The sequence below is a fragment of the Xiphophorus maculatus genome, chromosome 12 (genome assembly GCF_002775205.1).
Source record: "Xiphophorus maculatus strain JP 163 A chromosome 12, X_maculatus-5.0-male, whole genome shotgun sequence".
Taxonomy (NCBI): domain Eukaryota; kingdom Metazoa; phylum Chordata; class Actinopteri; order Cyprinodontiformes; family Poeciliidae; genus Xiphophorus; species Xiphophorus maculatus.
Genome location: NC_036454.1, coordinates 1,380,742 through 1,401,761, shown reverse-complemented (window position 1 = coordinate 1,401,761; position 21,020 = coordinate 1,380,742). Strand labels below are relative to the sequence as shown.

The 21,020-nt window shown below is 49.9% G+C and overlaps 2 protein-coding genes across 14 annotated transcripts; one reads left to right on the top strand and one right to left on the bottom strand.

Moving 5' to 3' along the window:
- Nucleotides 1–120: 120 nt before the first annotated feature.
- LOC102223858 (inactive phospholipid phosphatase 7-like) lies at nt 121–9,055 on the top strand. 11 transcript variants are annotated; one of them, XM_023343400.1, is made up of 5 exons: nt 121–693; nt 7,450–7,623; nt 7,950–8,272; nt 8,350–8,531; nt 8,605–9,055. In XM_023343400.1, the coding sequence occupies exons 1-5, from the start codon at nt 521–523 to the stop codon at nt 8,809–8,811; spliced, it is 1,059 nt and encodes a 352-aa protein (XP_023199168.1). In that variant the 5' UTR covers nt 121–520; the 3' UTR covers nt 8,812–9,055. The 11 variants fall into 11 exon arrangements, with proteins under 11 accessions (XP_023199168.1, XP_023199179.1, XP_023199169.1 ...); XM_023343411.1 differs by lacking the exon at nt 121–693 and adding an exon at nt 1,180–1,662; XM_023343401.1 differs by lacking the exon at nt 121–693 and adding an exon at nt 3,416–3,427.
- A 954-nt stretch (nt 9,056–10,009) lies between these two features.
- On the bottom strand, nt 10,010–20,305 carry snapc4 (small nuclear RNA activating complex polypeptide 4). Of its 3 annotated transcripts, XM_023343873.1 has the most exons (21): nt 19,798–20,304; nt 18,637–18,751; nt 18,448–18,555; nt 17,675–17,718; nt 17,449–17,577; nt 17,251–17,373; nt 17,007–17,144; nt 16,820–16,904; nt 16,675–16,756; nt 16,392–16,493; nt 16,238–16,310; nt 15,989–16,153; nt 15,764–15,914; nt 15,583–15,689; nt 15,396–15,490; nt 15,225–15,319; nt 15,055–15,146; nt 13,599–14,915; nt 12,945–13,214; nt 12,091–12,823; nt 10,011–11,414 (listed from the first exon to the last, which is right to left on the bottom strand). In XM_023343873.1, the coding sequence occupies exons 3-21, from the start codon at nt 18,551–18,553 to the stop codon at nt 11,155–11,157; spliced, it is 4,167 nt and encodes a 1,388-aa protein (XP_023199641.1). In that variant the 5' UTR covers nt 18,554–18,555; nt 18,637–18,751; nt 19,798–20,304; the 3' UTR covers nt 10,011–11,154. The 3 variants fall into 3 exon arrangements, with proteins under 3 accessions (XP_023199642.1, XP_023199641.1, XP_023199640.1); XM_023343874.1 differs by lacking the exon at nt 18,637–18,751 and having other exon boundaries at nt 10,010–11,414; nt 12,945–13,091; nt 19,798–20,305; XM_023343872.1 differs by lacking the exon at nt 18,637–18,751.
- Nucleotides 20,306–21,020: the final 715 nt, after the last annotated feature.

Here is a 21,020-nt window from a genome sequence, read left to right as displayed (position 1 = left end):
GCCCCCTTTCCTACAGAGAGCGAAGAGGGCCAAATTACAAAAAATGACTCGTTAGTCATCAACACTGCAGATTCAGAAATACTTTAATGCCTCCAGTCTCTGTCCTGCAGTTTTAAATGAGCCACAGCTACAAAACACTGGAATCAAACGGCTTCATTACCTCCTGGTGTGGATCACCAGAACCTTAAGGTTCTCCAGAACCTTAATGACCTCATTATTCTGTTCAGGTGAAGCAGCAGAGGCTCCTGGACTGGAGTTTGACACCTGCTTTAATACAATATAGCAAGATAAAACTCATGATTTATGGACCTTACCAAGCTCCGCCCACAACCGACCCAGAAAATCCCACGTGGCCTCAAGTCTCACAAACAAAACCTGGCGGCGCGTTGTTTCTATGTAAACATGGCGTCTTCCACTTGGACTGATTCTCTGCAGTGAATTTCTGACTCCATTAGTGCATCATTTCTACAGGATCTTCACAATATATCAGCTGCTACAATACAGAGGAACTAACAAGTTCATGTCATCCTTGTTGGATGAGATCAAGGTGTTTGAGCCTCGCGACGCCTCCAACATTGTTCATGTCACAGCAAAATGCTTTTGCTCCATGAGGAAAACGGCAGATCCACACACCCTCTACATCAGTATAGCTGTGGACAAGATCACTGATGCCTGTTGTTCTTGCCAGGCTGGGTAAGTCGGGCATTTTGAAATCAGTGGGTGATTCCTGTGGTTTGTTGAAATGTTTGAGTGTGTCTAGGCCTGATACACTGTACTTGGTGCTAACGTGGCTAACAGGAGTAACAGTTTAGTCCAAAGCCTTTTCTGCTAAAATAAAATCTTTAGTGTATGTCAGATACAGACACGTTGCATATTGATCTGTTTAGCTAACGTCAGACTGTGTAGCAGACAGGCTTCAAGGTGTACAAGTTGTATCAGTTCTGCCATTATGCTGTACTTAGCTAACGGGAAGCTAAGTGTGTTTGAGAGACGGCCACGCACGTGACCACGTAGAATGGGCATCAGCCAATGAAACGTCATAAGGTCCATTACATGAAAACTCAAACTCGACCATCAGACCCAGTGGGCGTGGCTAGAACAGATCCTGGTGACTGATTGGCTGCTTCAATCAGGAAGTGACGGTCTCAGTCTGCTAGCCCCGCCCACTGACAGGTGAAGTTTAATTTATAAAGTCATTAACAGTTGATAAAATCATAACATTTGAAGTGTGATATAAAAATATTTCTGGTTCATTAATGACGCTTAGGTCGTTACTATGGTGATTTGTCCCTCTTCGCCCGCCGTAGTTTCCTTCAGACTTCACCTTATGTAAACTGAACCGGAAGCGCGCCCTGCTGGACGTGTTTTGAAGTGATGGAGGTCCAAATACTTCTTGGTTCTGATAATCGGAACAAACAGATTGAGTCCAGTTGGACCAAATAATTCAGAGAACCAGAACCGGTTCTGAACTGGTTCCCCGTGAGAATCGAGAATCAGAACCTGGGGCCGCAATGCATTCTGGTCTCAGCAGACAGACGAGCCCTGATTGGACCTCCGTCATCCAGAACCAGCAGCACCGTGATGCTGCCCCCTGCTGGCTTCAGAGAGAAACGACAACAGCTGCTGAAACGAGATTTATTAGACAGAAGGTCAGAGGTCACGGTAGGTTCTGGTCCGGTCTTCACCAGCTGATCCACATAGGCCCAGTCTGAACCCACAGAACCCTCTGTAACCCGGATCAGAACCTGTAAACCGGGTCAGGGAGCTGAGGTTCGGGTATATCACCTGTCCGGTTCTGTCAGACCAACCCCGGTCTGGTTCTGATGGTTTGGGCCGAAGCGGGCTCTGAGTCTGCTCTACATGATGCTGCAAATCCTGGACTGGCCCTCGGAACCCTGCTGGGCCGTGCGGTTCCGGACCAGTACCGCCTGGTTTCCGTAGCTGCTGTACCAGGCGGACTGGCTCCGGGTCAAGTAGGAGGCGGGCGGTCCGGTTCGGAGCTCCAGCTGCTGCTGCTGCCAGATCAGCAGCGACGTGTCCCGGTACCGGAGCCGGCCAAACGGTTCCGACAGGGCCTTTGTCGCCAGAGCGGGCCGTGTCGCGGTACCGGTCGGACCCGGTTCCTCTACAGCGGGCTCACGGTCCGACATGCTGACTCCTGGACCGCCATGAAGGACACGGACTGTTCTGGAGCCCAGTGGCTCGGTTCCGACCCATCAGCGACCTGAGGGAGGAGCAGACAAAACTTTCTATAGGTTCTGGTCCAGACAGGAACTGGAACCGAACCTGAGAACTCTGACTGACCTGCAGCTCCTCCCAGAGACCCAAAGTCCAACAGAACCCTGATGGTTCTGCCGTAGGTCCCTCCCGGCTGCCGTACCGTTAAAACGCTGAGCTTCGGGTTTTGGCGGCTAATCTTCCACCGTGCATACGTCACATGTGACGTACCGCAGCGCTGACGTAACTAATCCGATCAAGCAAACGAACTATGACGTTTTAATGACGTTTTTCCTCCGTTGAAACGGCTTTTAGCTCCGTTAGCAGCAAACGGTTAGCCCCGAGCCGCCACACAGCGTCGGCTGCCCATAGCAACCCTCCGTCTGCATTATGTTCCGGGTAGCAACGGAGGACAGGAACAAAGGTTCCGCCGGAGGAGTAGCCGAGGTTTGAGCTCTCTGTGACGTCATCCAGAGAGAGTACAATTTTAATTAAAAATAAAAAAATTCTGAATTGTTAATTTAGTGAATCTAATTTAATGAATCATTAATTCAGATTCTTCAGTTATTGTAGCTGCTGATGCTGTCTCCTGCAGCAGTCTGTGCTACAGTGACTCTGAAGACGCCTCTGACTGAAGACGCTCTGCCAGAACTTCATCGATTGTATGAAGAGTTCTTCTTTGCATTCTTTGAACCAGAACTGAACTAGAACCAGCCTTCTTTATCAGGCTGTTGAGCCTCTTTAGCTCCTGGTTCTGATAGTTCTGGTGGTTCTGACAGCAGATCCAATCCCTGAAGGATTTTCTCTGGATGTCCAGATGAACATCCAGGTTTTTATCTTCCTCCTCCACTTCTTCTCCCATGATGGAAGTACGGTTTGACCTTTGACCCTGTTCCTCCTGAAACCATCAATCATCTCCTTTTGTTCACATTTCAGATGATTTGACTGTTCCCTCCATAACACAAAGCGATCCACCGGCTCTCTGTACTCAGCCTCTAATTACATGAATAATTAGAGTTTCATAAAGTAACTAGAAAATTCCTGAAGAAATTTAACCGGGGCCTGCCAAAGTGTGCCCGTTGGTTTGGACCCAGCGTTCTGATGCTAGAAATTAGCATCAATGCTAAAGAAAGCTGCAACGTAATCAATAGCATGTGGAGATTGACAAGAATGTTTACTAACATGGACTTGCACCATTCAGTATGATAAAGTAAGTGTATCAGCTAAAATTAGCAAAAATGCTAATGTTAGCGTGATTGCTGTCAGTAGCATGTGGGACATCACTAGGATGTTTTCTATAATGGACTTACTCCATTCAGTATACTAAACATGGCTAAAAAGTAAAATAAAAAGCTAATAGCTTATTAAAGCTAAAATGCTAATGCTAATGAACTGCCTTGCTGCGCAGATGGAGCTAACAAGCAGAGCTAACAGGTTTAGGTAACAGACGGAGCTAACAGGCGGAGCAAACAGGTTTAGCTAACAGGTTTAGCTAACAGGCGGAACTAACAGGTGGAGCTAACAAGCGGAGCTAACAGGTTTAGCTAACAGACGGGGCTAACAGGCGGAGCTAACAGGTTTAGCTAACAGGCGGAGCTAACAGGCCGAGCTAACAGGTGGAGCTAACAGGTTTAGCTAATAGCCGGAGCTAACAGATGGAGCTAACAAGCAGAGCTAACAGGTTTAGGTAACAGACGGAGCTAACAGGCGGAGCTAACAGGTTTAGCTAACAGACGGAGCTAACAGGTTTAGCTAACAGGCGGAACTAACAGGTGGAGCTAACAAGCGGAGCTAACAGGTTTAGCTAACAGACGGGGCTAACAGGCGGAGCTAACAGGTTTAGCTAACAGGCGGAGCTAACAGGTTTAGCTAACAGGTGGAGCAAACAGGTTTAGCTAACAGGCGGAGCTAACAGGCCGAGCTAACAGGTGAAGCTAACAGGCGGAGCTAACAGGCGGAGCTAACAGGTTTAGCTAACAGACGGAGCTAACAGGTGGAGCTAACAGGTTTAGCTAACAGACGGGGCTAACAGTTTTAGCTAACAGGCGGAGCTAACAGGCCGAGCTAACAGGTTTAGCTAACAGGTTTAGCTAACAGGCGGAGCTAACAGGTTTAGCTAACAGGTTTAGCTAACAGGTGGAGCTAACAGGTTTAGCTAACAGACGGGGCTAACAGTTTTAGCTAACAGGTGGAGCTAACAGGTGGAGCTAACAGGGCGAGCTAACAGGTTTAGCTAACAGGCGTAGCTAACAGGTTTAGCTAACAAGTTTAGCTAACAGGCGGAGCTAACAGGTTTAGCTAACAGGCAGAGCAAACAGGTTTAGCTAACAGGTGGAGCTAGCAGGTTTAGCTAACAGGTTTAGCTAACAGGCGGAGCTAACAGGTTTAGCTAACAGGTTTAGCAAACAAGTGGAGCTAACAGGTTTAGCTAACAGACGGAGCTAACAGGTGGAGCTAACAGGTTTAGCTAACAGACGGGGCTAACAGTTTTAGCTAACAGGTGGAGCTAACAGGTTTAGCTAACAGGCGGAGCTAACAGGTTTAGCTAACAGACGGAGCTAACAGGTGGAGCTAACAGACGGGGCTAACAGTTTTAGCTAACGGTGGAGCTAACAGGTGGAGATAACAGGCGGAGCTAACAGGCCGAGCTAACAGGTTTAGCTAACAGGCGGAGCTAACAGGTTTAGCTAACAGACGGAGCTAACAGGCCGAGCTAACAGGTTTAGCTAACAGGCGGAGCTAAAAGGTGGAGCTAACAGGTTTAGCTAACAGATGGAGCTAACAGGCGGAGCTAACAGGTTAAGCTAACAGATGGGGCTAACAGTTTTAGCTAACAGGTTTAGCTAACAGGTTTAGCTAACAGGTTTAGCTAACAGGTTTAGCTAACAGGTTTAGCTAACAGGCGGAGCTAACAGGTATAGCTAACAGGTTTAGCTAACAGGTGGAGCTAACAGGTTTAGCTAACAGACGGAGCTAATGGGTTTAGCTAACAGGCAAAGCAAACAGGTTTAGCTAACAGGTGGAGCTAACAGGCGGAGCTAACAGGTTTAGCTAACAGACGGAGCTAACAGGTGACGCTAACAGGTCTAGCTAATAGGCGTAGCTAACAAGCGGAGCTAACAGGTTTAGCTAACAGACGGGGCTAACAGGCGGAGCTAACAGGTTTAGCTAACAGACGGGGCTAACAGGCGGAGCTAACAGGTTTAGCTAACAGACGGGGCTAACAGGCGGAGCTAACAGGTGGAGCTAACAGGTTTAGCTAACAGATGGGACTAACAGGTTTAGCTAACAGGCGGAGCTAACAGGCCGAGCTAACAGGCGGAGCTAACAGGTTTAGCTAACAGACGGAGCTAACAGGCAGAGCTAACAGGTTTAGCTAACAGACGGAGCTAACAGGTGTAGCTAACAGACGGGGCTAACAGTTTTAGCTAACAGGTGGAGCTAACAGGCCGAGCTAACAGGTTTAGCTAACAGGCGGAGCTAACAGGTTTAGCTAACAGGCGGAGCTAACAGGTGGAGCTAATAGGTTTAGCTAACAGACGGAGCTAACAGGTTTAGCTAACAGGTGGAGCTAACAGGTTTAGCTAACAGACGGGGCTAACAGGTCTAGCTAACAGGTTTAGCTAACAGGCGGAGCTAACAGGTGGAGCTAACAGGTTTAGCTAACAGACGGAGCTAATGGGTTTAGCTAACAGGCAAAGCAAACAGGTTTAGCTAACAGGTGGAGCTAACAGGCGGAGCTAACAGGTTTAGCTAACAGACGGAGCTAACAGGTGAAGCTAACAGGTCTAGCTAATAGGCGGAGCTAACAGGTGGAGCTAACAAGCGGAGCTAACAGGTTTAGCTAACAGGCGAAGCTAACGGGTTTAGCTAACAGGCAGAGCAAACAGGTTTAGCTAACAGGTCTAGCTAACAGGTTTAGCTAACAGGCGGAGCTAACAGGTGGAGCTAACAGGTTTAGCTAACAGACGGAGCTAATGGGTTTAGCTAACAGGCAAAGCAAACAGGTTTAGCTAACAGGTGGAGCTAACAGGCGGAGCTAACAGGTTTAGCTAACAGACGGAGCTAACAGGTGAAGCTAACAGGTCTAGCTAATAGGCGGAGCTAACAGGTGGAGCTAACTAATTTTGACTATCTGGAATGGTAATTTAAGATATCTGTATTTACATTATGACTAGGAAGAATAATAATTTAAGACATCTTCAATTACATTTTGACGAGTCAAAATTCCTTTCAAGATATCTCAAATTACGACGCTGGATCCGTCATTTGACGGGAAACATCCGTATTGACAATTCAAGATATCTCTAATTCATTTAGAGAGGAATTTTGACTAATCAAACTTACAATTCAAGATATCTATAATTTAGTTTTGTCTAGTCATTATTTGCTTTTAAGATATCTATAATTTAGTTTTCACTAGTCAAAACTACATTTCTCCTATCCAAAAATACATTTAAGATATCTTGAATTATGTTGTCATTCGATATCTTTAATTAGAATTATGACTAGTTAAAACTAAAATCGAGATATCTTGAATTAAATGATGACTAGTCATAATTTAATGGTACATATCTGAAATGTGTATTTCAGATAGTCAGTAATTCATTGTAGATATCTTGAATTGAAGTCTCCTTACAAGTCAATGGTAAATCTGACGTCATTTCGACTAGTCAAAATGTAATTAGCGATATCTTAAATCGCTAAAACGTCTAGTCATAAAACAATTTGATATCTGGAATGTAAGGGCGGCAAAACCGAATTTATGTTAAAACGGCTTGCCATAGTTTCCTCACCGCCAGCACATTGGCAAAAACTGTTTTCATTGGTTGTTTTAGAAATGTGGTGCATTTGAGGAAATCGGAAAATGGGTGTCATGTTGCATTCAAGCACTATTTGGTCACAAAACGTTTTCTGAATGAGCAACAAATGAGAAAAATGAGAAAATTATTGATCATAAATCTGGTTTAATGTGCAAATAAATAAAAAAACAAAACCAATGTAGAAATGCTACTTTTATAAAGTGTGAAGTCCGCTGATGAGCGGGAAACGACTTTAGAGGGTCTGAGCTCTGGTTTCACACACACACACCCACACACACACACACACACACACACACACACACACAGAGCAGCTGACGGCAGTAGAAAGAGGCCAGCAAATGTATTTATAGCAGAGCTTCTCTGAGTCGGACCGGTTCTGTCCCGGTTCTGTCCCGGTCCTCCATTGCAGCGTCGCCATGCCTGGCAGCCAGACCCGGAGCCGGCCCAGGGACCGGAATAACATCCTGAACCGTCCCGAGTTCATGTCCCTGAACCAGCCGGTCCACAGAGAAACCTCCGGGGAGGGGCGGTCCAGGAGAACCGCCACGAGTCGGCCGAGTCAGCAGGACGACGCCACGGCGAGGTAAGAGGCTCCGCCCACCGCTACTAGGAGGTAAGAGGCTCCGCCCACCGCTTCTAGCAGGTAAGAGGCTCCGCCCACCTATACTAGCAGGTAAGAGGCTCCGCCCACCTATACTAGCAGGTAAGAGGCTAGAAGAAGCCAGGCTGACCCCTGACCCCCACCAGCAGTGAGTTGGGTGTGAACCCCGCTCTGCTGTCGCTCAATGTTCTGGTTCTGGTGTTGGAGGTTCTGTAGATTCATCGTCATGGAGATGTAGGAATGTTGTTACCATGACGATGTGACAAAGTTCTCAACAGTCCTTTATGTCTGTCCCTCTGTGTCCCCAGGGGGTCCAGGGACTCCTCCGATGGGGCCCCATCAGGAGACGGGGTTCCGAAGGACGGGTCCCGCTGGCCCGAGCAGGACTGCATGCAGCTGAACCCGTCCTTCCGCGGCATCGCCATCAACTCGCTGCTCGCCATCGACATCAACCTGTCCAGGCGTCTGGGTGTGTGCATGGGGGCCCGCGGCCCCGGGGCCCCGCTGCGCCCCATGGTGGCCCTGCTGGCCTTCTCTGGACACGCGCTGCCCTGGCTCTGCGGGACGCTGCTCTGCCTGTGGCGCAGCGACTCGCTGGCGGGACAGGAAGTCCTGGTCAACCTGCTGCTGGGTGAGCCTGATGACCTTTGACCCATCTGTCTCTGGTGACCTTTGAATCGTCTGTCTCTGATGACCTTTGACCCCCAGCCCTGCTGCTGGACCTGATGACCGTCGCGGGCGTCCAGAAGCTGGTGCGGCGCCGCGGCCCGTGGGACGCCCCCCCAGGGTTCCTGGACCGCGTCGCCCTGGACTCGTACTCGTTCCCCGCCGCCCACGCCAGCCGGGCCGTCGTGGTTTCCCGCTTCCTGCTGAACCACCTGGTGCTGGCGGTGAGTGGGCGCCGCCGCCGGTTGCCACCCGCATCTCGGCGGAGCTGACCCCACGCCGACCTTTGCCCCCCAGGTGCCCCTCCGGATCCTGCTGTACCTGTGGGCCTTCCTGGTGGGCGTGTCCCGGGTCCTGCTGGGGAAGCATCACCTGTCGGACGTCGGCTGCGGCTTCGCGCTCGGGTTCCTGCTCTTCAGCCTGGTGGAGTCCGTCTGGCTGGACTCGGCCGCCTGCCAGGCGCTGCTGGCCGTCGGCTCTCTGCACTGGGCGCCACTGGTGTAGAGGGCGCCAGACTGGAACTGGAGCCTGACCGGACCGGAACCAGAATCAGGAGATCACCTGGTTAGACAACTGTTTAACCTGCTGCTGGTGCGTTGACAACAACGATGTAATGATGACAAAACCTTCATCCAGACATTTTGTGTTTTAAAATCGTCCGTCTGCATTCAGCTGTTCTCGGGTCGGCGGCATTTTTCCTCCTTTACATTTTTCCAGAAATGGAATAAAGTCCATTCCTCCATCTAAATGCTCTGAGTAAAGCTGCTTTCTGCTTGTTCCCACTGACAACATTTTCTTCTGATTATTTTCCACCAAATCTCTACGACCATTTAATAGCAATCAATTAATCAATTAATCAATCAATCAAATGTTATTAGTATAGCACATTTCAGCAGCAAGGCATTTCAAAGTGCTTTACATCATAACAAACACAGAATCACAAAGCAACATAGAATCAATCATTAAGTCAAGTTCCATCAATAAATTTGTAATTGATTACATTTCAAATACAATCCTAACCAGGTGGGTTTTTAGTTGAGATTTAAAAGAAGTCAGTGTTTCAGCTGTTTTACAGTTTTCTGGAAGTTTGTTCCAAATTTGTGGTGCATAGATGCTGAAAGCTGCTTCTCCTCGTTTGGTTCTGGGGATGCAGAGCAGAACCAGAACCAGAACCTGAGAGGTCTGGAAGGTTGATACAACAACAGCAGATCTTTAATGTATTGTGGTGCTAAGCCGTTCAGTGATTTATAAACTAACAACAGGATTTTAAAGTCTATTCTTTGAGCTACAGGGAGCCAGTGGAGGGACTTTAAAACTGGTGTTATGTGCTCTATCTTCCTGGTTCTAGTCAGAACGCCAGCAGCAGCATCTGGATCAGCTGCAGCTGTTTGATTGATTTGTTGGACAGACCTGTGAAGACGCTGTTGCAATAATCAATACGACTGAAGATGAAGGCATGGATGAGTTTCTCTAGATCTGGCTGAGACATTAGTCCTTTAATCCTGGAAATGTTCTTCAGGTGATAGAAGGCCGACTTTGTAACTGTCTTTATGTGGCTCTGGAGGTTCAGGTCAGAGTCCATCACTACTCCCAGGTTTTAGCCTGATCGCTGGTTTTCAGTTGTAATAACTGAAGCTGTGCATTGACTCTAGATCTATAGCTCTAGATCTATAGCTCTAGATCTACAACTCTAGCTCGTTTCTCTTTAGGTCCAAAAATAATAACAATCATCAAGTCCAGCCAGACCGCAGCGCATGGTCGACCCAAACATCGTCCTCCTGGTCAGAGATGTTGACTGTTTACCTACAAACCCACTGACCTGATTGGCAGGTTCCCTCATATCAATGAACCAGCCTCCAGGTGTGTAACAGAGGTGATGAAACACCCCATGATCCCCAACTGAAAATGAATTCGGCGCTGCTGCTTGTTAAAACACCTGGGTGGACCTAGCCCCGCCTTCGAGGTGCAGCTCCTCCCCCTGTCAGCTCCTTCAGACTAGCCAGCAGCAATTAGCAACCAGCTGTTGAGCTCTTTAGGAGCTGCTGGTAAAAACATTAAAGGGTTAATAAAGAAGCCATGTTGGGACGACTTCCTGGAGGCGGAGCTTCAGAAGGAGCTTTTAAAGACAAGTAGGAAAAATTTATTGTCAAAATGAGTCGGTGCTTTGCTCTGAGAGAGACTCTGAAGGGGTCAGGAGGGGTCAGGGTGGGACTCCCTCCCTGACGGTGTCAGCGGTCTGGACGGTCCCGTCTTCTTCCCGTTTCGGTTTATTTCTCTCTTAATCCTCTGAATGTTTTCGTTTCCCTGAATCCAAAATGTTCCTCAGTGAGTCGCCATGAAATCAGAAACATTTTTTATTAGGAAATTATTTTACAAAAACAAAAACATTTACAAGCAGCAACTTCAAAACATGTTTTAGTGCAACATTGTAGCCATCGTTCCTGAACGCACCGCGGCCCCTGAACGCACCGCGGCCCCTGAACGCACCGCGGCCCCTGAACGCACCACGTTGTACTAGTAAAGTAACTAATAAAGTTCAGTTTCGTCTCTCAGTCGTTTCCTGGTTCTGATCGTCTCGAACTAACTGTCCATCTGCTCCAGTCTCCATGAACTGGTTCTGGACCGCTGGACTTGGATCTGAACCGGTTTCAGACTGGCTTTGGTTTGACCGTCTGGTTTGGGTCAGCTTGCATGAACTGGTTCCGTAGAACCGGGTCTGGGTTGGCACTGGATCCCTGAGAGGTGATTGGCCGAAGCTGCGGAGTCGACAGCCAGCAGGACAAACGAGATGAGGTCAGAACCGGTTCTGGTTCCGGTTCTCATTCCGGTTCCAATCCGGAACGGAGCTTAGGGAACAGCAGCTCCGGTCAGGACTCTCCTCCTCCTTTGTCTCTCCTGGATTTGTTTCAGCTCCTCCTCCTCCTCCTCTTCCTCCTCCTGATTGGTCGGACAGGATGGCTTCTTCCTGCTGATTGGCTGCACGGTGGCCAGCAGTGCCGGCAGCGTGAACAGGGACAGGAAGCGGGCCTTCAGCAGCTGGTGGGCGGGGTTTGTGGAGAAGCGCTGCGCCACCAGCTGGCGGACGGCCTGCAGCTCCTCCTGCCGCCCTGCAGACAGAAACCAGACGCCTCGTGTCGAAAATACCACAAAAATATGAGGCGCCATATTTTACACACAAGTCAGCAAGTCTGAAAACCAACGTGGCGTCAAAGTTTGTGTAAATATATGCAAACTTTTGACCTGCTGTGAAAATATGTGGCAGTAAAACTCCAATGTAAATAATTTTCCTCAGTTTTTGGACCGGTACCGGTACCGGTACCTGCTTTAAGTTCTGCTCAGAGCTCCAGGATGATCAGTCTGGATGAATCTAAATGATCAGAAACCAGCAGATCAATCTGATCTCTGATCAATGGCTCCATGTTCTCCATCAGAGCCAAAGCTCCTCAGGTAGCGGCTCACCTTGATGCAGCTACTGATATACCTGGGATTGTCTCCACACCTGATCACCTTCAATAATCAAACTGTTTGATCAGCCCTGGTTTCTCTCTAGTCAGAATAAATAGATGCATTCAGACGATGAGTTTCATCTTTATGAGACACAAACTGAGCAACATGATTATTTACATTCAGATCCTCTATTTCTATTTTCTTTATTCTGTGTGTGTGTGTGTGTGTGTGTGTTAGCTTATTGTCTGAGGATAAATCGTTTAAACACTAAAATATTAAAATCATAAATCTTGGGGTTTTAATGCCTGCCAGGTGTGAGGCGGGCCGAGGGCTTACCTGGCAGCTCGCCTGAGGCGCAGTAGGTGTGGTCATTGGGGCGGCGGCCGTCCGCCATCAGCTGCAGAGCCGACGCCGTCACTGACGCCTTCGCCCGCAGGAGGCCACTGAGCGCGCTCAGACTGCTGACAGATGGCGGCAGGTAGGGGAGGGCGCACCTCGCTCCAGGTACGACCACGCCCCCTCTCCCTCTCAGCCAATCGTGAACCTCCTCCAGGGGCTCCAGAAACATCAGGGTGGGGTCAAAGTGCAGGCCCGCCGTCGGGAGGGGGGGGCCGGTCGGGCCCACCGTCTGCCTCCCCGCCGCTCCCTGATAGGCCAGCAGTAAGTGGGGGCGGGGCCAGCCGGTCGGCCTCAGATCAGGTGACTGGATGACGGCTGGGAGGAGGGGCTTAAATCTACAGGTGGGAACAGGTAAGAGCTGGAGGTCACGAGGGTCAGCTGGGGTCACCGAGGACAGTCCTGCCGTCAGAGGGGGCGGGGCTTCAGACGTTAGGGGAGGACCTCTGGGTAAGAGCCCCACCTGCAGGGCTGGGGGCGGAGCCTGAGCCACAGGGACCGAACCAGGGGTCATGACCCAAATGGACCGGTTAGGAAGGAAATGGAGACCAGTGACCTGAGAGAGGGGCGGGGCCTGAGAGTGGGGCGGGGCCTGCATGGCACTGCTTCCCTTTGATTGGGCCCTGCCAACACGTTTCTGCTTAGAGGAGGCGGAGCTTCTCTTCTTTGTAGCCTGGAAACAGAACCAGAAGAGCCTGAGGTCCAGACCGACCAACCAGAACCAGGTTCCTTTGGTTCTGCCGGTCCGGCCCGGTTCCTTCAGCAGGACGAGACTCTGAGGTCACCTCCCTCACCTGGAGCTCCTTGGACTCCCGGATCTTCAGGGTCGGCCTCCTGGTTCTCTTCCCCTCCTGGACCGGCCCGGCGCCGCCCGCCTCCGCCAGCCCCCTCTTCCTGCCCCCACTCTGACGGACGGCGGCGTCTGTGGAGGTGGGCGGGGTCTGAACGGGGCAAGAAGGTGGAGCAGAGGTCAGAGGTGAGGAGGAGGAGCTAACTGCTGCAGGACCGTCTGAGTTCTGGGTCCGGTCCGGTTCTGGAGAACCTGCTGAATCCATGGGTCCAGACTGAAAGCAGAACCACAGAGCAGTCAGTTGCTCAGGTAACCAGAGAGACTCCTGATTGGTCCAGAGAAACAGTGGGTAGTTAGCATAAGCTAATGCTAAACGCTACAGAAAACATTCTGCGTCAAAGCAGCTTAGCATCAAGTTAGGAGAGTAAACTGTCCTCTTCAAAATAAGAGCATGGATATAAATATAAACTACTAGAGGTTTTATTACCCAAAACGCAAAATTTACTCACCTGAAACTTTACAAGTCAAAAAGTAAATCATCACTTTCATGTCTGTCTTGAAAACTTAGATGTTGGGAAGCTAACTGTGCTACATGTTTTCACAGTTAGCTTAGCGCGTTAGCATGTGGGACAACCTGCTGCTGTCAGCAGAACTTTACCTCCAGATCCGCTCCGTTCTTTGCTCCTTCATCACCTGTCCGCGCCACACCTGCTTTAGCTCCGCCCACATCACTACGAGACTCAGCTGCTCCATCACTGGCTCCGCCCACATCCTTCAGCTCTGTTGGACTTCCTCGAGCAAGGCTACTGGTCAGACTGGAGCCAACTGGAACCACTGAGGAGGAGGTGCAGGATGGTTCGGGGTTTGGGAGCACAGGAGCAGGTGGAGCAGGTGGAGCAGGTGGAGCTCCAGAAGGAACAAAGTAGATGGAGGCAGCAGGGACTAGGAGACTACGAGGAAACATCTGAGGATATCTGCTAGAAGGGTGCTGGGGTGGAGCCTGCAGGATGGGCGGAGCCTGCAGGATGGGCGGAGCCTGCAGGATGGGCGGAGCCTGCAGGATGGGCGGAGCCTGCAGGATGCGTTTCTCCTGCAGCAGGACTCGCCACTGGTCCTCCTCCTCCTCTTGGCTCCTCCTCTTCCTGTTGGCGAGGAGCTCTGAGACCCGTTTGGGCCCCCGGGCGTGGGGCGGGGCCTGCAGGTCCGCCTTGCTCTTCCTCTCCTCGATCATCTGCCGGCAGCCCAGCGTGTCTACGTTCATGGCCTGGAGGAGCAGCGTGAAGGCGGAGGAGGTGGAGATGCCGCTCCTCTCTCCTGCCTCCCTCAGCGCATCTGCGGCGCTCCGTTTCTGGCTCTTTGGGATCAGCAGGTTCCCGATCCACGGCGTGACGGCGACCTGCAGCTCGTACCTCAGCTCCTGGGCCTGCGGGCGCGGCCGCCGCCCTGGCTGGGGGGCGGAGCCGACCTTCTGCTTCAGGGCGCTCAGGTGGAGACGCAGTGCCTCCCGGGACACCATCGGCACGGCGGAGGAGCTGCGGCGCTCCTCCCAGGACAGCTCTCTGGGCGGAGCCCCGATGACGACGGAGGGCCGGGGCCGACCCAGCACGGTGGAGCGGACCGCGGTTCGGTCCGGAGCCTCGCCGGAGGAAGGGAGTTCCACCAGCGTGAAGCTCAGGGAGGTGGAGCTTTGCTTCACCTCAGCTGGAAGCCACTCCTCCATCGGCGGCAGGATGTACTCCTCCTCCTCTTCCTCCTCCTCCATGCTCCTCTTCCTCTTTTTATTACAGTCTTCATCACTGTCCATGTACTGCACCACCTCATCCTCATCCTCCTCCTCAGTTACCTGCACCTCCTCTTCCTCCTTCATCTTCAATATTCCTCTCCTGATGCTAACATTGAAACCTCCAGCACCCCGCCCTCTTCCTCTTCCTCCTCTTCCTCCCTTCTTGCAGGTCTTCCTGATTTTCCTTCTGTCCTGTGAGAGAAACAGACGATCAGCCTTCTGCTTTCAGAAACTCTGATTTCCCATCAGTTCCTAAACACAGCAGCTAATGAACCTGCACTCCTGACAGCCTCCTGACCCCTGAGTGACCCCTGAGTGACCCCTGATTTACCTGAGCAGGTTCTCGCACCAGCTTCCTCCACTCTCTCAGACACTGAGCATCGAGGCGATGAGGGATCTCTGCGGCGATCTTGGCCCAGCGACCTGAAACACAGACGGTCAGTTCAGAACCAAACAGCAGGTGATTCATCATCATCATCATCATCATCATCAGAACCTCACCAACTCCATGTTTCTTCACCAGTTGCTCCAGCAGCTCCACCTCATGTCTCTCAAACGGACCTTTCTTTATGTTCTTCTTCAGACAGTCCAGATACCTACGGACAGACGGACAGACGGACGGACTGGGCTCACTGAGGCAAACCCAGAACGCTGCCTCCTGCTGGTCCTCACCTGTCTCTGCAGGCTCCATCGGTGCGTCCAGGAACTTCCAACCGGACCTTCCACCAACACTTCTCACCGTGACGAGCCACAGCCTGCAGCAGGAGCTGGACGGACAGACAGGCGGACGGACAGATCAGTCTGAGACCGGACCGAGCGCTCCGGGACCAGGGTGGGTCCATCTGGGTGGGAGGCGTACCCGGTCCTCCTGCTCGGTCCACGAGCCTCTCTTCAGGCTCGGGTCCAGAACCTGGTTCCACCTGTAGACGAGTTGAGTCGGATCACGACCCTCCATGAAGTAACTGACTGGAAGCAGAGAAGAAGAGTCCATCAGAGACGGGGCGTGATGTCACAGCGTGATGTCACAGTGATGTCATTACTCTGCGTGTACGGGATGAAGTTCCCGATCCTCATCTTCTGGACCAGCTCTCTCAGCTGCTCGTCTTCCTCCGCCGTCCAGCTGCTGCGTTTCAGAGAGTCGGAGACGAAACGCTGGAACATCTGGAGACACATGAAGGCCGTCCTGCCCGTCTGAGGACAGACAGACAGACGGGTCAGAGAGACGGGTCAGAGACAGACGCCATCCGCCCCGTTCCCTCCCTCACCCCCAGCTCCTGGGCGATCGAGTCCCAGTGTCTGTCCTCGTGTCTCCTGCAGGTGGCGCTCAGTCTCTGGACCTCCTCGCTGCTCCAGGCCGTCTTGTTGATGGACGGGTGGAGGACGTTCTGCCAGAACAGACGGATGTCCTCTGCGTCCTTCGTCCCTTCAAACTGAGGAAGAGGAGCAGGGCTGATCAATCGATCAATCGATCAATAGATCAATAGATCAGTCGATCCATCAGGTTATTTACTGACGTCGATGTTGGAGATCTTCTGCCAGTCGTGTTCTTCGTAGCGATCACCAGTAAGCTCCTCCTCTCTCTTCATCCTAACCAATCAGAACACAGAGCCAGATCCATCAGGCTGTCAACCCGACCCAGTCCAGAACCCGGTCCAGAACCCGTCTGACCTCAGCAGCTGCAGGTCTTTCTCCAGGTCATTGATCTGCTCAGTCAGCTGCTGTCTGTCGGCTCCCTGAGCCGAGGAAAACTTGGAGGTCAGGAAGTCCAGCCTGGAGGGACAAGAGACACGTAGAGACACGTAGGGACACGTAGAAACACGTAGAGACACGTAGAAACACGTAGGGACACGTAGAAACACGTAGGGACACATAGAGACACGTAGGGACACGTAGAAACACATAGAGACACGTCAGGACGCGTCCCCCCCAGCAGCAGGTCGGGTTCTGGTACCTGGACAGTTTGGGCAGCATCAGTCTCTTCAGGTGGTCTCTAGTCACTGAGTGGACCAGCAGCGTCTTCTGCCAGCTCTCCCCTGAACACAGAGAACTGGGTCAGAACAGAACCAGCTGATGAACCGGGTCACAACAGAACTTACATCTTTTCAATTTCAGCTTCTTGTCTTCTGGACATCCCATCATCCTCTGAGCCTTCAGCTTCACCTCCTGATTGGCTGGAGGGCCCTGGACAGAAACAACGCAGCGTCCCATTGGTCCGTTTCCTTCTGTGTGTTTCTCTGTGTGTGTGTGTGTGTGTGTGTGTGTGTGTGTGTGTGTGTGCGGTACCAGGCCCGTCAGACGGTCCTTGAAGTACGGTTTCAGGAAGCTTCCCAGGAACATCTTAGCTGGATGCTGATTGGACGAGGCGGGACCTTCTCTGGTGGACTCTCTGATTGGTCCGTTCATCTGGGCTGTGAGCTCCCTCTGCAGGCAGAAACGTTGCACTACAGTTTGGATCGGTTCTGGATCTGGGTCCGGAGCCACACAGGGTCACGACAAGGCCTGAACCGGGTCGGAACCGGGTCCTCACCTGCTGCCTGCGGTTGTGGGCCAGCAGCGCCTCCAGCTGGTCCAGCGTCTCCTGGACCACCTGCTGGTAGACCAGGTTCAGCTGGAGACACGAGGACGCACTCGGAGACAGGTCCGGCTCACTCTGGGGACATGAACGCCGAGAAGACACTCGCACCTAAAGCGACACATGCGACCCCTGACCCCAAACGGTACCGACCCTGTCACTGGAGTCACTGCTGTCCTCGCTGGATACGTCAAGGGACGCGCTGCGGGGACCCAGCATGTCCTCCAGGTTCTGGATCTCCGACTGGATCTTCTGCTTCTGGGCCAACAGGTCAGCTGGGCTCTGAACACACACACACACACAGAGACACACACACACAAGCCTGTTAGTGGTTCTGTGGGGAATCGGACCAACATATGTACCAGGTCCTCTGTCTCACCTGTCCCTCCTGTCCCTCCTCATCCTGACTTTCTGATCCATCATCTGAAAGTCAGAGACACACAGTGAGACGTCCCAAATCCCTGATCCCAGATCCCTGATCCCACCCCGAACCATCGACCCTCCTTTCAGAAGCAGCTTCACTTTCCAGCCTGTAATCATCACTTTTATTCTCTACGACTTCCTGTTGGGCTTTTATTGTGGTAATCATGACTTCCTGTTGGGCTTTTATTGTGGTAATCATGACTTCCTGTTGGGCTTTTATTGTGCCACCAGTGGCCATGTTTCTGTCAAGCTAGCTGAGGCTAACAAGGTGAGCTAACATTCACTGAAAACGGTTTGTTAAAGTTCTGCTGACCCAGTGGGGCAGAAAGAACCAGATTATTTTAACATGTAGCCACCAGTTCTAACAGCTCCGAGTCAATTCTAGAAAAAACAGATCTGGGTCGACTTCACCAGCTCAGCAGGGTCAGATTAAACCGGGTCAGATGAACCTGGTTCCTGTGGTTCTGGTCGATCCAGTCAGGGTGGTCGCTCGGGGCTGAATGTGGAAACTGAACTAAAGTTTCCAGTTGGACTCAAAGTTCCAGCAGGTTCTGGTTCTGGTCGTGAAGTTCTGCCTGTAACTCAGAAATGCTTCCTGGTTTGATCTGATTCTCATCATTTATAATGTGGTTCTGATTGTTCAGCTGTTGAGATTGGATTTAATACCGGGCCGGAACCGGGCCTGGAACCGGGCCTGGAACCGGGCCTGGAACCGGGCCTGGACCGTACCTGTCTCACTGCTCAGCAGGTCCAGCTCGTCCCGGGTCACAGCCAGGCTGCGCTCCAGCTCCTCCACCTGCCTCTGGACCCGGTCCCTCTGGGCCGACAGGGACATGTCTGCGGGACAGAGAGAGTACTGTCTGTAGAGTTCTGGTTCTGGCTCGGCCCGGTTAAATTTATGCAAGAAATGAACCAAACCTGGTTCGGACTCGGTTGGTGATACCAACAGAACCGGCCCGTCCAGGACCTACGGATGTGGATCCGGCCGGTTCTGTTGGTTCTTCAGTCTAAAGTCCATCAGAACCATTTTCCCCTAAATATAAAGAATTACATTTTAAAGTAATAAATAACGTTTATCCTTCAAATGAGTTCTGAAGAGAGAGATTTAAGTTTAATGTTGAGAATTGTGGTTTTTGTAAAACTCAACTGGAAACAACTAAACATTTGTTTTATGAATGTAAAGAAATATTAAACTTTTGGGATCAACTTCAGAACTTTCTGTCTTCTAAAACAATAAATGTGGATTTTATTTCCTTACAAAACATTAAATTCGGTTTATCTATCAAAGAAAAAACTTTTGAATTTTCAGTCAATGTTCTGATGATTATAACCAAATATTATATCCATAAATGTCGCTGTGCAAAATGCTGCCTGTCATTCTCTGCTGTAAAAAATGATCTTTCCTTTTTTAAAAATGTCTGAGAAAGATGCAGAATTTAAACACAATTAAAATGTTTGAGTTTATGGAAGAATTTCAGTTAGTAGTCCCCTCTGATCAAATTATTTTATTTTATTATTATTATTATATTTTTTATTTTATCTATTTTTATTTATTTATTTTTTTCATTATTTGAATACTTTGTTCTAGCCTTGTATCTAATTGGTTTTGTCAACAGCAGCAGTTGTGATATTAGCATGCATGGGTCCCACCAGGGGCCCCAAGAGCAATTTATCAATAAAATTATGATTTCTACATACATGATCAATAATTGTAAAAACAAATCACTTCATGGGGAAATTGTGAACTTTTGATATTATAATGACAGAAATTATTACCAAAAAAACAAAACAATCAGCTCCACTGAGGGGCCCCTTAGTGGCCCTGGGGGCCCTAAGCGGCTGCTTAGTTTGCTTATGCTTTGGGCTGGCCCTGAGTGCGACAAACAGAACCTGGTGCTGGACTTGGTTCTGAACCTGCCTGGAGCAGTCCAAATGGGCCTCGGGTTCTTTATGGTTCTGCTGGCTCCGGTTTTATCTGAACGGAGGGTTTGTTCTGGCCCGAAAGGATCAGAACCTGCTAGAACCCATCAGTCTTTGTCCTCCGACGATGGGGTAGGATTATCGTCTTTCCGAACTTACCTGGTTCTGATGATTCCAGTCTGAGCCCTCCTCCTTAGCCGTTGTTCTGAACTGGACCTTCAGGTTCTACGGGAGCGGATGCAGAACCGGGCTTGGTCGAACCTGCCGCCGCTCACCTTGACCAGCTGTCTCCACCAATCACCGCCGCTGCGCTGTTACCATTTTACCCATCAGGCTGTGCGGCAAAAACAACGATGTATCAACGTTTCGTGGTTCGGACTCGGTTCTGGTTCATCGGTACCGTCAGCAGTGGGCCCGACGGGTAAGGGTCCGGTAGAGCGGAGCGCTACTGTCAGAAACTTCGGAACCAGAAACGAAACCGTCTGTGAGAATTACTTCCTGTTACTACTTGTATTTTCAACCTTAACTTTATTAGCAACATCAGGACAAACACAGCACTTCCGTGTCTCTAATAAGCGGAAATACGTCAGAATCGCGTCTCATGGCCATGCACCTTATCACAGAGGCCGCTTTTCATTGGCTGATGCCCATTCTACGTGGTCACGTGCGTGGCCGTCTCTCAAACACACTTAGCTTCCCGTTAGCTAAGTACAGCATAATGGCAGAACTGATACAACTTGTACACCTTGCAGCCTGTCTGCTACACAGTCTGACGTTAGCTAAACAGATCAATATGCAACGTGTCTGTATCTGACATACACTAAAGATTTTATTTTAGCAGAAAAGGCTTTGGACTAAACTGTTACTCTGTTAGCCACGTTAGCACCAAGTACAGCTAGTCTTTTGTTTTTTATTGCAAAAATAACAATAACAACCTCAAACAACATGACAATAACAGACATTACAGAAAAAAACTAATGTCACAACTCCTGCTGTTAACAAAACCAATTAGATGCAAGGCTAAAACAAGTATTAAAATAATGAAAAAAAAGAAAAAATAAAATAAAATTAGATAAAATAATAATAATAAAAAATAATAATAAAATAAAATAATTTGATCAGAGGGGACTACTAACTGAAATTCTTCCATAAACTCAAACATTTTAATTGCGTTTAAATTCTGCATCTTTCTCAGACATTTTTAAAAAAGGAAAGATCATTTTTTACAGCAGAGAATGACAGGCAGCATTTTGCACAGCGACATTTATGGATATAATATTTGGTTATAATCATTAGAACATTGACTAAAAATTAAAATATTTTTTCTTTGATAGATAAACCGAATTTAATGTTTTGTAAGGAAATAAAATCCACATTTATTG

Coding starts and splice junctions, on each gene's coding strand:
- LOC102223858 (XM_023343400.1), top strand. CDS start 521: ATGTCATCCTTGTTGGATGAGATCAAGGTGTTTGAGCCTCGCGACGCC. Junction 8,273..8,349: donor CCTGGTCAACCTGCTGCTGG/GTGAGCCTGATG, acceptor TTTGACCCCCAG/CCCTGCTGCTGGACCTGATG. Junction 8,532..8,604: donor TGAACCACCTGGTGCTGGCG/GTGAGTGGGCGC, acceptor TTTGCCCCCCAG/GTGCCCCTCCGGATCCTGCT.
- snapc4 (XM_023343873.1), bottom strand. CDS start 18,553: ATGTCCCTGTCGGCCCAGAGGGACCGGGTCCAGAGGCAGGTGGAGGAG. Junction 16,494..16,674: donor ATGCTGCCCAAACTGTCCAG/GTACCAGAACCC, acceptor TTGTCCCTCCAG/GCTGGACTTCCTGACCTCCA. Junction 15,320..15,395: donor GATGGAGCCTGCAGAGACAG/GTGAGGACCAGC, acceptor GTCTGTCCGTAG/GTATCTGGACTGTCTGAAGA.